This window comes from Tachysurus vachellii, chromosome 25, assembly GCF_030014155.1.
Source record: "Tachysurus vachellii isolate PV-2020 chromosome 25, HZAU_Pvac_v1, whole genome shotgun sequence".
Classification (NCBI taxonomy): Eukaryota; Metazoa; Chordata; class Actinopteri; order Siluriformes; family Bagridae; genus Tachysurus; species Tachysurus vachellii.
In genome coordinates, this window is record NC_083484.1 from 10,409,078 (window position 1) to 10,425,654 (window position 16,577).

At 37.1% G+C, this 16,577-nt stretch overlaps 2 protein-coding genes across 11 annotated transcripts in view; both read left to right on the forward strand.

Moving 5' to 3' along the window:
- The window catches only part of l3mbtl1b (L3MBTL histone methyl-lysine binding protein 1b), a 17,385-nt gene extending 8,315 nt beyond the window's left edge, over positions 1–9,070 (forward strand). For 8 of the 9 annotated variants that reach the window (XM_060861671.1, XM_060861673.1, XM_060861674.1 and 5 more), the window contains exons 8-21: positions 1–80; positions 1,137–1,272; positions 1,574–1,665; positions 1,769–1,920; positions 2,003–2,079; positions 3,552–3,637; positions 3,732–3,842; positions 4,223–4,337; positions 4,486–4,585; positions 4,979–5,215; positions 5,299–5,360; positions 5,815–5,963; positions 7,293–7,355; positions 7,467–9,070. The exon at positions 1–80 is cut by the window's left edge and continues 25 nt beyond it. In XM_060861671.1, coding sequence (XP_060717654.1) covers positions 1–80; positions 1,137–1,272; positions 1,574–1,665; positions 1,769–1,920; positions 2,003–2,079; positions 3,552–3,637; positions 3,732–3,842; positions 4,223–4,337; positions 4,486–4,585; positions 4,979–5,215; positions 5,299–5,360; positions 5,815–5,963; positions 7,293–7,355; positions 7,467–7,595 — 1,589 coding nt within the window. In that variant the 3' untranslated portion in view covers positions 7,596–9,070. The remainder of the gene's footprint in view (positions 81–1,136; positions 1,273–1,573; positions 1,666–1,768; positions 1,921–2,002; positions 2,080–3,551; positions 3,638–3,731; positions 3,843–4,222; positions 4,338–4,485; positions 4,586–4,978; positions 5,216–5,298; positions 5,361–5,814; positions 5,964–7,292; positions 7,356–7,466) is intronic. The other variant, XM_060861669.1, reaches the window with a different exon arrangement.
- Positions 9,071–11,586: 2,516 nt separating this feature from the next.
- Positions 11,587–15,815, forward strand: LOC132840197 (uncharacterized). Of its 2 annotated transcripts, none has more exons than XM_060861677.1 (2): positions 11,587–11,782; positions 13,541–15,815. In XM_060861677.1, exon 2 carries the CDS (start codon positions 13,551–13,553, stop codon positions 14,328–14,330), a length of 780 nt encoding a protein of 259 aa, XP_060717660.1. In that variant the 5' UTR covers positions 11,587–11,782; positions 13,541–13,550; the 3' UTR covers positions 14,331–15,815. The 2 variants fall into 2 exon arrangements, with proteins under 2 accessions (XP_060717660.1, XP_060717659.1); XM_060861676.1 differs by having other exon boundaries at positions 11,588–11,782; positions 13,538–15,815.
- Positions 15,816–16,577: the final 762 nt, after the last annotated feature.

Genomic DNA, 16,577 nt, shown 5'->3' on the forward strand with positions numbered 1-16,577 from the left:
ATGCCTTTAAGGTTGGAATGAAGCTGGAGGGCCTGGACCCCTGCCATCCTGCTTTCTTCTGTGTGCTCACTGTGGCAGAGGTAGCACATGATCAACAGTCACTGCATTTGTTGGGAGCATTTGAATGTGGTTGTTTAAATTAAGACATAGAGTCTTTGAAAAGCTTACATGCAAACTCTATTGCTGTGCATATCATCCTTAGAATAAGGAGCAAGTAAATTTTACTATTGTAAACCTTGTAGTGTGTATGTCTTAAAACAAAAACAGCAGCTATTCCCCTTTAAGTACCCGCTGTTTACTGTAAAAACAAGAACATGTACGAACACACACATGCACTATAGTTTCTGCCTTAGACAAGTGATTTGTGAGAGGAGCATATACAATCAACGTGATTGCAATCGGTCAGCTGGAATTTAATACACACTGTCGGATGTTATAAATCCAGTGACTCAAATTACAGAAAGCAAATAAACAAAATGGTTCAAAAGGGAGATTCATGTCTTGGAATGGAGGAAAGTCAGAGTCGAAATCTTAATCCAAATGTGATGCTGTGTTTCAACCTGAAGAGGGGGCAGTTCACAGAGAAACATGTTAAATCTTACTGTGGAACGCTCGTTCAGACAAAAATGTGTTGGTCACAAATGCAGCCCATATCGCAGACTATACTAGAAACCTGATTATGGTTGGTCTGTTTGATAGTTTCACTCCTCGCATCCCAACAAAGGAAAATCTAATTTAAATGGCTCTGAATGATTACTTGGGGCATTAGACAGGTTTTTTCTCTGTCTGCATTTTCTGAGAGTAACATCAGCTACTGTTGTTGCTTGTACAAAAACGATTTGCTGCAGGTAAAATAGTTCACAGGAAATTCTTGAGTCTTTTTTTAAGCCGAAAAAGCAGCAAAACTAATGGCAAAGGATTTGCGCAGGATAACTGAAGTTTCTATTTTCACACAATGATGTCAGAAATATGCCTGAGAAACTTTAAAGGAACAAATACATTGTTGTATTTCCTGAGAAGCTTGAATTGTTGAATCTAAACACTTGCTTAAGTGAAATTATTTTGTTGGCAAAAATCACGTTTCATTTAGGTGGTCATTCCCTAAAGAGGCTGTGATTGTGTTTTCTTCCTCTCAGGTACAGGGTTACAGAATAAGACTTCATTTTGATGGTTATCCAGAGTGCTATGACTTCTGGGTGAATGCTGATTCATGGGATGTGAAACCACCAGGCTGGTGTGAGAAGATGGGCCTCAAGCTGCTGCTGCCCAAAGGTCCTTAATAAAATAGGCAATGACCCAAAGAGAAATTAACATTAGTCTGTCACTGAAATGGCTGAAAAGAGGAAATAATAATAAAGACCTCTCTTAAAGCAAATCTTTTTTAAATTATTGTACATCTTTGCAGTGTTTTGGAATAAATCTTGTATTTATTTGGTAAATATGATGTAAATATAAACAGTTGTGATTAGAGGTTAATGTGAGGAGTTCATGCTTTCCTAAGCACAAGCATTTCGTAAAAGCATCTAATGCAAAAATACTTTTTAATTTCAATGTTATATATTTGTCCTTGTAGGTTGCAGAGATGGAGAATTTAATTGGAACACTTATGTAAAGAATTGTAGAGGCCAACTGGCACCAAAACATTGCTTTAAAAGTCTTAATACCGTAAGTTGCTCTGTACCATGTGCTCCTCCTGACATAGCATTTACTTTTCCCTTCAGTGCGGGGGGTTTGCATATTATAACAGTTGTCTCCTGGCATCTTGCAGTCAGTGACCCCCTCAGGCTTTCGTGCTGGGATGAAGCTAGAGGCTGTCGACAGGAAAAACCCTTCACTCATCTGTGTAGCTACAATTTCCGCCGTTGTGGATAACCGTCTTCTCATCCACTTTGATAACTGGGATGATACATATGATTACTGGTAGGCAAAAGTGTGTATAGGTCTGTCTGCTCACCTGTATGTGCATGTACAAACTTAGAAATCTTTTTGTATTGGTTACCAGGTGTGATGCCAGCAGCCCGTATATTCATCCAGTTGGGTATTGTGAGGAAACCGAGTTAACCCTCACCACACCTGCAGGTAAACAAAAGATGTGCACATGCTGTCCACTTTATTAGGATCACCTGTACATCTGCACGTTCATGCAGTTTTCTTATCAGCCAATCATATGGTAGCAGTGCAGTGTCACATCAGATACCATAATGAAGAAAAATGTGATGTCACTGACCAACAATTGCATGGTTGGTGGTAAGAAATGGGCTGTTTGAGTATTTCAGAAACTGCTCATCTTCACATACAACAGTCTCTAGAGTTTATAAAAGGTTCTGCATTAAACATCCTGTTTAATGATGCTGATGCACCTTATAGATGACAGACATCAGCTGGGAATGACTAGACTGGTCTGAGCTGACAAGAGGTCTGTAGAAACTTAATCACTCTTTAAAACCATAAAAAGCTTTTCAGAACACACAATGCACCAAACCTTGATGTGGAGGAGCCACAACCTCAGAAGAAATCGAGACATCGTTCTACTCCTGTCAGCTGGTCACAGGCACAGACTGATTGAACCGAGACTAATGAAGATCTGTAAAAGACCAGGTGATCATCAACTGTTCAGTTTTGATGAGTCTGTGCTTGTGTTCTTGTCTGGCAGTAGGGGAACCCAATGTGGTCTTCCACCTCAAGGTTTGATGTTATATATGCATGCAGAGATGCTCTTTAACTCACCATATTCACGAGGAGTGTTTAAGTTACTATATCCTTTCTGGCAACTCGATCCAGCTTCCTTGCCGCAATCAAAATCACTTAATCACACTTTCTTCATTCTGATATCAGATATGAATTTCAAATTATTTGCACGATATTTTCTGCATTGTGCTGCTAATGCATGATTGCCAGTTTAGATAATTGCAGGAATACACAGGTGTTTCTAATGAAGTGGTTGGTTAATATATATAAATAATCATTTTATGGATGCACAATCTTTCTAACAATTGTGAATTTCACCGATGTTTAGACTGTATGTGCGTGTTAAGAAGTTGGCACCTTTTATCAGCTGTTAGACTGAAACAGAATGAATGCTGCAAAGAACTTGTATGATTAGTTTTAACACATTACATATGTAGGGTCAAGTCATTAATACAAATTTGGCTTAATTCCATGTTAGCTACTAGTGTAAAAACAGCTAAATCTGTAGTTCCTTGATGCCTATTTATGGCTGAAACAAGGGTTTCTTCATAAAAAACAATATTAGTAAATTCATAAACAATTCATTGTTAACATGCATTAATGCAAAGACTAACATTGTGCATTTTACACACATTGAGGAGTAAAGCTAACAAAGCGTAGCTAGCTAAGTAATGTTTTTGGGTTGGTTCTAGTTAACTCAAGAATGAAGGCTCAGATGTTTATACAATTTATAAGGAATTATCATTGTAATCAGCAGATTATTATCAGCAGAACTTATTATATTTTGGAATTGGTCACTTTTATGGAATGGATTAGATTTAGTTGTAGAACATATAACAGTGTATATCTAATGTGTTTATCAGAGTACAAGCAACCAAACTGTTTCTCATGGGAGAAATACCTGGAAGAGACTGGAACCCAAGCAGCACCTGCTAGAGCCTTCAAACAGGTCAGCATGACTGTGTGCGCTCACCTCAGTGAATGGAGGAACCTCTGATGTTAAAATTCTAATGCCAAAACTTCCACATGTTCTTGCTTTTCAGAGACCTCCACATGGCTTTCAGCTGGGGATGAAGTTGGAGGCAGTGGACAAACGCAACCCCATGCTCATCCGTGTTGCCACAATAGCAGACACAGAGGACCACAGGGTCAAGGTATACACTTTACACCACATGATAGATCACATGTTACAGTTAATTAATTCCCTTAATGTATTCATACACTTTAACATCTATGTCAGGATGCCACCGAGGCAGTGAATTAACGTCTAAAATTACGTAAACTATTATATTTAATGAGCAATAATTATTTTAAGTTCACTATAAATTTAAATTGTGGTTTTTAATTTGCCATATTAAATTGTCTTATCTATATTGTATGAGATCATTAATTAATGAAAATTCTGTTAATGAATGTATATATTTTTTTCTCTGTTTATTAGAACACAAACACACAACTGTCACACAAATATTGACTTTTTTATTTAAATATTGTATACATTTTTTTGTGTTTTTTTTTTTTTTTTTAATCTCAGATTCATTTTGATGGTTGGAGCGATGAATACAATTACTGGATAGATGCTGACAGCCCTGATCTGCATCCTGTCGGATGGTGTCAAAAGACTGGTCATCCTTTGCAGAACCCCAGTTGTAATGCAGTCATCCATTTCATAAATCAAAACATAAGCTGCATAACAATACACATCCTTCTTCTAGCTGTTTAATGCAGTATGTATCATGTGTATATACCTGTATGTGTTTAAGGTTAAATGCTAATTATATATAGTTTTTTTTTCAGGTTCTAGTGATTCACAGGTCCCTCCAGGACAAGGCTGTCCTACTACAGGATGCAATGGTGTTGGACACATCAAAGGACCTCGCTATGGAACACATTACACGTTAGTTTCCAACATTCTTTTACCTATGGCACGTTAAAGGTGCCAGGTTTGTGTAATCCTTTTACCTCTTGTTGAAACTCATGTAATTAACTGGAGTGGACAAAATGAATCCGTGTGTTGCATTGGCCTGTGATTATTGCTCTGTGTTAACAGTATTACCACACAAGTCAGGAGTAACGTAGCATTGTAATAATGCCTTTAACCAAGGTAACACATGTATCATACTTCAATGTCCTTATATAGTTCTAAATGGTCTTAAAATGGGTGATTAAATAAATATTAAATTTAGTGCTTTAAACAGGCCTTACAATCGGAAAGCAATTTTATAATCATTTGTTACATTTCATATTCATTAAACTAATAATACACAAAAAAAATGTTTGTCTCTCTCAGGGCTGTGAGCTGTCCTTACTCTGAGCTGAATCTGAATAAAGAGGGACTGCTGCCCGACAGGCTGAGTGGAGAGAGGCCAGTGACACTGAGTGGACCTTCACGGCACAGGCGCACAGAATCAGTCACGCAGACACCCTCAGGCACACCCACACCTACACCCACACCCACACCTACACCCACACCCACAGGCAGCAATCCTGAATCCAATGACAACATGGACAACTCCTCACCAGCCAAGTAAGGGCATGTATATTTGTACTGAAAAGAGTGTAATTTAAAAACGTGCTTGTTCTATATGTAAGTGAAACTTTTCTTTGCAGGACTGCCATTGCAGCGAAGTGCCCTAAACCGAATCAGGTGAAGAATGAAGGAAATGGAAAAGGTAATCCACCACTTTATTCATAACTTCTGTTCATCTGCTAATTTATATAAATATTCACATTAAACTTCAGAATGGGAGAAAATGTATTTGACCATGGTATGGTTGTTTGTGTCAGTAGTACTGATGCTGCTAGCTTACCCACTACAAGGTTTCATGTACTGTGATTTCTGATGTGTTCTTCTGCTGGCCTTGATTGAAAAAACAGGTTATTTGAATACCAAAGCCTTCCTTTCAGTTTGTCAGGCATCTCTGCCCCATTCAGTGTAAACTTTAGAGACTGTTCTGAGGATGATCAAAGTCATTAAGTTTGCATTGTTCACTCATTTTAAAGTGTTTGATGTGAACTAAAGCTGAAGGTGATGGATAAAAATCTAATTTAAAAAAAAGTCTAATTAAGTGTAATTATAAATTGTGTAGATCTCTTGAAGCATCTGTTTGGTGTGTTTTCTCTCAGTAGACTCCCTGCAGCAGTTCTTGCATGACTCTGTGTTCTGTGGCTGGGAGCCACCCAAATTTCAGCACTGCTGGGAGAAACATGGGAAACTGTTACCCGAAGCGCTGGGTCTCAGTGCAAAGACAGTGGCTAAGTGGAGCACGGAAGAGGTGAAAATGCACTTTATTATACATAAACATGTTGTTATGCCAGCTGGATTTCATGTCTGGGCTATTTATTTTATTTATTCATAGTTGCCCAGTGGACATGTGGAAAAAATGTCTTGATCACTCATTTGATATGATTAAGGTTGGCTTTATAGAACATCGGCATGTCTGGATGCTGTAAACTATTGCACAAAGCCCACCATTTGCCACGTTACGAACATTGGCTGAGGCGCAATGGTAGAACTTTTTTAGGTTGATTAATTACCTTGCAGAATCAAGACCATACAGGTACACTATCTGGTCACCTGATCATATGTGGGTCTTTCCAAAACTGTTGTCATACAGCTGGAAGCACACAATTGAAAAGGATGTCATATATATATATATAATATATATATATATATATATATATATATATATATATATATATATATATATATATATATATATAATATAATATAATATACTGTAGCATTACAATTTACTTCCACTGGTAAATGAAGTGAGGCCCATAAAGGCCTGGTTTTCTGGGATGTGGTAGCCTAGTGGTTAAGGTGTTGGGCTACCAATCAGAAGGTTGAGAGTTTGATTCCTACGTTCACCAAACGGCCACTGCTGGGCCCCTGAGCAAGGCCCTTAACCCTCAATTGCTCAGTTGTATAAAAATGTAAGTCGCTCTGGATAAGGGCATCTGCTAAATGCTGTAAATGTAAGAAGAGTTTCTATCATCATGGCCTTACCACAGCCACAATTCATTCCCAGAAAGAATGAAGGTTATTTTAACAGCAAGGGGTGGGGGCTAAATCTGGAATTGGATGTTCAGAAAGAACATTTGAGTGTTATGGTTGGGTGTCTATGAACTGTTGGCCTTATACAATAGTGTATAAAATCAAGATAAGATTTCTTAGCCTGGCAGGCTATGCTGAAATTTTGCACACACAAACACATTAGATTAGAAATTTGCCGGATAGTAAACATAAATTCATTTGTTTTTCCTAGTCTGTATTAATGCAGCCTTGATGCCCAATGATGCCTGAGATAGGCACAGGCTCCCCGTGACCCGAGGTAGTTCGGATAAGCGGTAGAAGATGAATGAATGAATGAATGTATTAATGCACTACATTTAGCTAACTTGCTTGCTGTTTATTATAGTAGCTACCATTTAGTCTAATCTATTAGGTTTTCAAGCAACAAAAACACGAGACCAACATATTTGTAGCTTAGAATAGCTAGGTGAGCTATCTAATCAGTTTATGGTTATTCAACCCTACTGTTTGCAGGTGAAATTTACTATTTTTTGCTTTTGATATTTTATATGCAAAATATTTTCAGGTTGCAAGTTTTGTGAGAAATCTACCGGGCTGCAGGGAGCATGCTGCCATTTTCAGGAATGAGGTAAAATAAGATGACTATTCTTTAGTGATTTTACTCTCAGATCTATTACATGTTGTTTTGATTTCTTGGGCAGTTGATATTGATCCATTTTAATGTTTGTCGTTCTTCTAGCAAATTGATGGTGAAGCCTTCCTCCTTCTCACGCAGTCAGACATTGTAAAGATCCTAAGTATCAAGCTGGGTCCTGCTCTGAAAATCTATAACTGCATTCTTATGCTGAGGAGTGTAGATGAAGAATAGTATGCATATGCCCTGAACACCTGCCTTAGTGCTTCTGTACTATTCAGCAACTTCAAGGCAATCTTTTTTCCATTTTTTTCTATAAAAAAAAAAAATCTTTCCCAAATACATGACTCATCTTTGCAGTGGTGATAAGTCCACGTTGTACGTAGTCACTGAGGTTGCCCTATGATGAGCAAGTACTTCGGAAAATTGAACAGACTGGAATTTTATCTGCTTAAAAAAGCAGTTTTCTGTGATTGTCCTGTTATAGAACTGGGCATCAGAATGTACAGGTTGGGTCTAAATATAAATGTCTTTGGAGGACTATGCTGCTAAATAGGCACAAAATTTCTTTTTCTTCTGTTTACTCATGTATTTTTCATGTATTATCTGTATTTAGTCCCAACTGAAGTCTGCTACTTTATTCAAAAGTTATTTGATAATTTGATTCTTATTAACTTATTGTTAATTGTTTTGTTTTTGGTATTTTATTTGATTTTATTTTTATTAACTTTTTGGACTCAAAAGTGCATGGTTTTGAGGCACTGCAATATTAATGCATTATTATTTATGATTTTTATCGTTAATAATTGTATAAATAATTGGTTTATGAAATGTGAACAAATTACACATTGGTGGACCTTTTACTTGAAATGTACAAAGTAATTTTTAAATTGATGCAAAAAACAGTTTTGTATATGAACCCACATCACATCCACAATAGTCAGGATGGGTGTATGTAAGACCCACTAGGAAAGGGATATGCTTGTGGGTGTGGGTGTGTGTGTGTTCATGTGGGTGTGTCTGTAATCCAGAGAGAAAGAGACTATGTACAGGTTTTACTTTGCATCAGGGATCTATATTAGTTCAGTCAAATCTTAAAATGAATGTCTAATTTGTTGCTGTGTAGTAGTGTCAAAATTGTGCATTGTGAAATCCATTTAAAATGTTGTAAATTGATGTACAGTGAAACTGAAGTGGGTGTATTTTGATCTTTGAGGGTGTGTGTATGTGAGCGAAAGATGAACATAAAGGCGGATTCCATTTGAAATTAATATAAAATGTCAGCAGTAATTCTCAAGTCTTAACTGATTAAAGAAAATAAGCTCTGAGTTACATCTTAACATCAGGCAGCCTGACAGCTTCATTTAGTTGTGTAATTTTGTTAATTTGCATAAAATATGTCTTTTTTTTATTAATGTATTACAAATAATTTTTACTCTAATTATCAATTTGGGTATATTTTTCTTTTATGTTCATTTACTCAATCAGATGTTTACTATAACCAAAGAGCAAGAAAAGCATGTGAACACCTTACCATCACACCCATATGTGGGAGCCACAACTATGAAAACTTTTTTTTTTTGTTCCAAAGAATGATTATTCCATAGCGTTAAGATTTCCCTTCACTGTAACTCTGGAGATAAATGGCCTAAAACTATTCCAAAAGGATAGTTGCACAAATTAAGCTCAATAAAGAAATGGTCTGCCAACATTGGTGTGGAAGAATTGTGGCATTCACAGAGATTGAATTGGAATGAATTGGAACATCAAATAGATGCAAGACTTTCTTCCAGTACTCCTCTTTACTAATGTTATTGTCATGGAGCCTATGTGGGGGTAATTCTGGATTGGTATGTTCATCATTCAATCTTGTGTACATGAACATACCTTTAGCCATATAGTGTAGCTCCAGCAAAACTACCACTGCGGCCATGATGAGGCCAAGTATCCTCTATAGAAGCCAGTAAGTACTTCATGGACTGGCAGAATCTGATTTCCTCAATTAATCTACACTCACACTTATTACTTTTGTGATCTGTTTTGATGCTATTTTTTATTTCTCTGTGAATAGAGTACTGTAATAAATGCAAGATCTTGTGAATGTCTAACATCAGAATGATGGGCTTCTTATTCAGGATACAATGGAACCAATTTTGCAAATAAAGCAGTCAATAATCCCTCATGAGGGAAGATAAGGCTTCTTGCTATCTCAAAAACACCCTGGGTGTTATGAAAAGGACAAGGATAGGACCTGCTCAAGAATTGCTGTCTTCCTGAACAAGAAAATAGGTTGAGGAGAACCTTTGGTTTGAACTACAGAGTCTAAACTTTTGTTCACATCTCTTCCAAAGAGTGACATTGATGCATAGGGCTGATTATGTAGGGTTGCTTTGCTCTCATCAAGCATTATTGTAAGTAATTTCATTTATTGCCAGGAGTAAGGTCCTCCCTTACACAGAGCTGCAGTAGATTGGAGGGATTGCTCCAATGCTGCAGTAATAATAAGAAAGTAAATCATTGACACTCCCTGCCACATGTAATATCCTAGAGAATTATTCTCAGGTTCTTTATAGAGCATAAGCAGTCAACACTGACGGTGCATTTCTGAACATAGTGTTTGGACTGGTGAAGCAATACAGACATCACCGGCAGGCATGTGGCCTGGCCTGACCTGTTTGTTTAAACACAATCATGATAGAGCACAGGCCCTAGAGTTCAAAGATGTATGGGTTATACAAATTCTACTTTAAAACTTAAAACAATAACCATGTATTCTGGCATAATTAATACTTCTGCAACCAGCATTGTGTGAGAAAACACACAATGATTTGATCCGGTAGGTGGCTTGGTACCAAATGGGTTCATATGAGTGGTTGGCACAGCTAAATTTAGAGCCTAGTTTAGAGCAACTTAGACCATTTTCTGGGTGTTGCTGAGACCAGATTTGAACATAGTCAAATACTAAATGATTGGCAGTTTTGAAAAATATGTGGATAATGACAATTTATTGGCTTCTAAATAGTTTTTTTTTTTTTTTTTTTTTTTTTTAAGAAGTTGTGTAGCATCAGCTCCTGAATCAACTATTTTGCTGCCAATTGTTAGTGGTATAAGCTGTGGGTGGCTCTTTGATTAAACCTTGCAGCTTTACCCTCCCTTTGTGGTTATGTTTAAATACCTCTGCATTAGGTGCTCAGTGCCAAGGCACTAAACCCATTATTGTGCCCAACTTTGGCTTTACCAACAGGCTAAAACCTTTGGAAACCTGACCAAAGTTTCTTTGCTCTAAATACTTGGTGTCAGATGTCAACTGTGAAAAAGGAGAAAAGGGGTGGGTTACTGGTGGGAAGATTGAGATGGGGGGGGCTAAGAGGTGTGTTCGGTGATACCTAACAAGGCAAGCAATGCTCATCAGTAAAAGCCCCATGAAGCTAGCAACAAGTGTTATGGAGTTCTCTAGAATTCTACAAAAAAGAAAGGGCAGTCACTAAAGCAAAAGAGATTAGATTAGAGGATTCTATCCCCAGCTTCGAAAGACAAGTACCCGTAACTAACTATAGGCACAAGCTACCAAGAAGATAACTCCATGACTAACTGCAAAGATAAAGATAAAAAAATTATTTACGTAATTACTAATTTGCAAACAAACTAATGATCTTACACCGACTTCTGAATGAGACGTCACCTGTAACAGAAACTTACCAGCAATCTTTGTGTTGTGCAAAGATGCAAAGTGACATTTACTTGCTTACACTAAAGTGTTCTTTAAAAATATCTATAATTGTTATTAAATGTTAATTGAATTATAATAATCATGTGTTTGTGATCTAACAGACAAAGCACATAAGTAATTCTGCCTGAATAAGCATTTTTTACTGATTGCCTTTAGAAAACTGTGACTTTTACACTAATCTATGCACCAATCATATATTTGGTACAGCCATCCAAAAAGAGCTATATCTAAACATTGACATCTCATTTATTTATTTATTTTTAGTTCAGGGGTAATTTAATAAACCAAGAAGACCTGATGGGAAAAATAATAAAATTGGGCTTAAGCCCAAATGAGTCTAAGAATAAGCCAGAAGCTCACCGTGGGAGCACACAGACTTGCGCAAATCTTCCCATGACCCCAGTCTGTCTCCCTCTCTCTCTCTCTCTCTCTCTCTCTCTCGCTCTCTCTCTCTCACACACACACACAGTTCTACTCTCTCTTTTTCACTACACCCCTCCCAATTCTGACTCTGCGTCACTGGATAATTAAACTGTCAGACACAAACTCTGAGCTCTAATACTAAGAATAGTGGAGACACCGAGCAGAAGCGCAGGGTAAATGGAAATCGGATCTGATTCTCGGGTTCATCTGGAGAGAAAAGACCGAAAGTAAAGCGACATCAGGACGCGGAACCCCGGAGGCTCAGGAGGTAAAATCACTACATCGGGTAGGGGGAGAAATTAGTATTCAAACTACTGAATGTGTGCGTCCTCGCCGTGTGTTTGCCTGCGTATTGTGTGGAGAGACAGACGAAGGACTCGAGCACTGTATAGTAATAAACGTGGACACATGCGTCACAGGTTATTGCAAAATTTAACACCAACAAGCATCATTCCTTCATTTTTTTTTTTTAGAAAGCTTTATCCTAGATCAAGATCCTATCCCATGAACACTGGGCATGAGACAGGAATATATCCAAGATGGGACTCCAGTCCTTGACAGGACACCATGCACACACATTCATTTACTCCTTCACACAGTGTCAATTAATGCATTACTGATTCTATGTATATATATATAGATATATATATATATATATATATATATATATATATATATATATATATATATATATATATTACACTTAGCTGGTTTAACTGGTCGCTTGAGTTTAACTCATTAGCAATGGACCTGATGTGTTCAATCTCTGGAAATGTTTGGACTGAAATGTTTTATGGTTTTAATAAATAACCATAATGTTATTGTTAACGTTTAAACACTTAATGTTAGGATAGTTACAGTGAAATTAATGTGCACTGAAGGTGTCTGAATTAATTATTGTACAATTAATTGTCTCCCTGAGAACTCCTGCTACGTGTTAGACACGTGTGATTTTGCAGACAGCAGAGTGATGATCCAGACAAAGTCATAAATTGGCCTAGAATTGATCCAACATTACTCTTCATTTACAGTCTGTAAAACTCACAGAAATTGTGACTGAATATTGCCTCAGTTCAAATTCCTCTCAAAGCTGAGTACGCCTACATGATGTACTGTGTGGGGATAAATTTAATTTTGAAATATTTACCCATAAGAAACTACCCTAAGCAGGAGAAACTCAGAAGGGAAATGCATTTTTACTGTAACAAACACATGTAACCATAGGCTACTGTTTAGCCATTGTCTTGAAATGCCCAGATGAGTTCAAGGATTCAAACCCAAATAGAAAGGTCAGATAATTTAGAGCGTATGGGTCACGGTTGCTATGGTTGTGTGTTTGACAATGACATGGCCAATCAAAATGAACCTAAATGAACCTAAATTTCAACACAAAGTACACCATATGGCCAAAGGTTTGTGGGTACTTGACCATGAAACCTATAAGTGCATGTTCAGCATCCCATTCCAGATTTAGTTCCCCCTTTGCTGTTATAATAACCTCCACTCTTCTGGAAAAGCTTTCTTGAAGCATGGTTGTGTGGATTTGCTTATTCAGCCACAATAGCATTCGTAAGGTCAGACACTGATGGGACCAGTTTATTCCAAGGATATTCAGTGGGGTTGAGTTCAGGGCTCTGTGCAAGACACTAAACGTCTTCTTCCACATTAATCATGGCACACCATGTTTTCATGGAGCTTGTTTTGTGCACGGGTTATTGTCATGCTGGAACAGGTTTGAGGCCCCTTAGTTCTATTGATGGAAAATCTTAATTCTAGAGCTTACAAAGATATACTTCAAATATACACATATTTACCTCAAATACTTTTGGAAACACCTACAAATTTGTGTGATGGTCAAAACTTTTAGCCATATAGTTTGTTTGATGAACTGAAATGTTAGTTTCTATTAGATGTTTGACACAATGCTAAAAATACAACACACAAGAAGACCGTCACAGCATCTTTTTTAGGACCTACATTGGGTCACTTTCACTTGATATTAATTTAAGCTCTTTTTTATCAGCAGAATATCGGAGATGGATGGACCCACTGTAACAGGTGTGAATGTTTTAGAATCAGATAATTCGCTCCATGAGAAGGATAAAGGGCCAGTGATTGGTGGTTTGCGTCTTCGGTCTGCTCCTGGAGCTTGTGTGCTTTTTGCTGGTGTGTTGCTACTTGTAGGCATTGGAGTGGCCATAGGTGGATACTGGCCTCATCGTAATCGGAGACAAGTGCTGAATCATGCATCCTCTGGCCGAACTCCGACAGAAAAACTGAAACTGGTTGGCCCCATTATTATGGGAGTGGGCCTTTTCATCTTCATTTGTGCAAACACACTTCTCTACGAGAATCGAGACCACAGGCTGAAGCAAGCCAGCCAAAAAAATGATTCGCTAGAGGGACGGCGAAATTCAAAAAGCTGCTCACAACCTGAAACAAACACCAGCACACACACTCTGGCCTTGTCAGAACTCAACATTCACTGCCTGCAAGGAGGATTTGCTGTTCCAGACCTTAACCGTTCTTCCTCTTCCTCTGCGTCTTTAAACTCCAGTCAGGTGAACTTTGGCCTTGCAGATAGCAGGGATGCTGTTATGTTGATTACTCCAGTCTTCAAGCTGAACAACTGCCTTATAAAGTGCCTAGACACGCCACCCCTTCTACAGCAAGTACTGGACCATGGTGAGAAGGGCCAGTGTAAAAGGGCGGGGCCAGTAATAACAGAGCATTTAGCTCTAACAAGAGAGACCAGGGCAGAAATGAATAAGGGACAGAGTGGACCAATAAAATATACACAGACTGTGGATAAGTAGCCACAAAGTCACCCTATGATTCCTGCTGCTATCAAATTGAAACTAGAAAAAATGGCCCTAAAGCAGCCTGGAGTTTTTTGGTTTGTGTGTCTGGGAAAAAGCCTGTAACAACATTGTTTCTCAGTCCCTTTGAAGACTCCTTTTTAAATAAGTTTATATATAGAACACTTCAGTTCTCTGTCTAGTGAAACTATAAAAGGTGCAACATCAGCGTCAAACTGAGTGTCTCACTGTCAGATTCCATTTTCAGAAATCCATTGAGGAGCTAAGAACCGTTAACTATCCAATCAAATGACTCTTTTATCTGCATGCATAAAGTGTTTAGAAAATAGATATAGAACCGTAAGTGGTTCTTTGTTTGTTGCTCTGGGAGAATCTTTAAAGATTCGGCGTAAAAGCCGAGAAAAACATATACTTCCTCAAACCCTGAACGATCCAAAGAACATGTGAGGAAATGGATTTCTCTAAGAAAATATAATACAAAAATATATTACTCTTAGAAAATTATGTTAAATCTAGAACCCTTAAGGGTTCTCTTCTTGGCTGTAACCCCACAAATGAACCAGACGTTAGAATAAGACTTGAGTTTTCCCAAGGGTTTATGGTTTATATGCACATTATTTTTAATGTTGAATGTAATGTAATGTTTTTAAATCTTAATGTCATATTAATGATAATTCCACCTACATTTCAATGCTTTCCAAGCACCAAGCAACATTACAGCTGACATTTTCCAGATTATATGTAAAATGTGTCCCTTAAATGAGGGTCTCTAAAGAGATATAAATAAATCCAGGTCCATGACACTATCTACGTTGTGAAACCCTTTATTGTTGTAGCTGGACTCTGGGACCCTTCATTCCCGAGCACTCAGTTTGGCCTGATCTTGGTAGTGTTCGAGTTGTGCCATAATTTGTTTCCCAATTTTTTGCAATGGATTTCACAGTGCTCTCAAGAAGTTTTAAAGTATTGCAGATGTTTATGATATATTATAATTTTTTATAATTTTTTTTTAACCATCTTTTTTTCCTTATTAAAGCTTCTCATAGACAGATATTTATTGTGCAAGTAAAAAACTGGACACAAAATGTTTGGTGTCTTTGGAAGAGAGACCCTTTAAAATAATTCTATTCTAATATACTTCAATTTTTGCATTACAGCAAAAAGAGAAATAGAAATTATCATGGGTGGGTGAATACTTTTAAAGTTAATGACTTAAGTAAAAAAATGATGTTAATATTTAGTAAAGGAGAATGCTTTCTACATTCACATATTTAGCAGTGTATGTAATAGCACTTAATCCAGCACAACCTATTTTGGAGGTACAACAGCTAAAAAAAATTCAAGCTTAGACAAGTGTGGTCTTTTTTAATAGTGGTCAAATAATGTTTTATTTTATCCATAATATATGTGTGTGATTTAGGCTATTTGATCACACAATTAATTCACTGTTTTGTCTGATTAACCTAATGATGTTCTTCCACAATTAAATGTGCCCTTGTACTCATAAGGCACTCATCAGCTTTAAGTACAAAAACATTTCAATCAGGTTCAAGGTCACATGAACTTGATATGGGAATAATTTAATGGCATTTCAACATTAGGCACTCCACATATATAGTGTATGAGTTTTTTATTTTCATATGTAATTTGTACACAGTTTTCTTTTGTATTCATATTTCACATGATTAATTTATTTTCATGTTCAATTTTTAGATGGTTTTCTCATGTGAATAATGACTTTTCACCAGTTCACAAGCTGTCATTATTATATAATAATGCACAATAAAGCTGGGCATTATTTTCACTATGGATCACACATTATTCACATCATCACATGCAAAATGTATGTATTGTTTTCCCCATAAGGCTCAGAAACAGAAACCCTCTCACACATATTTCTGTAGTAAAATCAGAGATGTAAAAAGTCAAAATGCAGAGTTTCAGTGTTAAATTCACACTAGACTGCTACTTTTATTTGTTACTGTTACTTTAACAGTTCATTATTCTTGGCAAAATGTTGTTCCTGTTTCTTTTGTGAGTCCGTTCTGGACAAATAATATTTCTCATATTTGTTTTGGACGACCTGATTGTCAGATATCCTGCCTGCAAAACTGTCTTTACAAACTTATATATAGCAGACTACTGCATTTGTGTGTCTGTGTATACATTTGTTCATAGGACTGACTTTGAAGGAATGTCAGACAGTGTGTAAAAGAGGTTCAAACCCTGAGAAAGAACACTTTT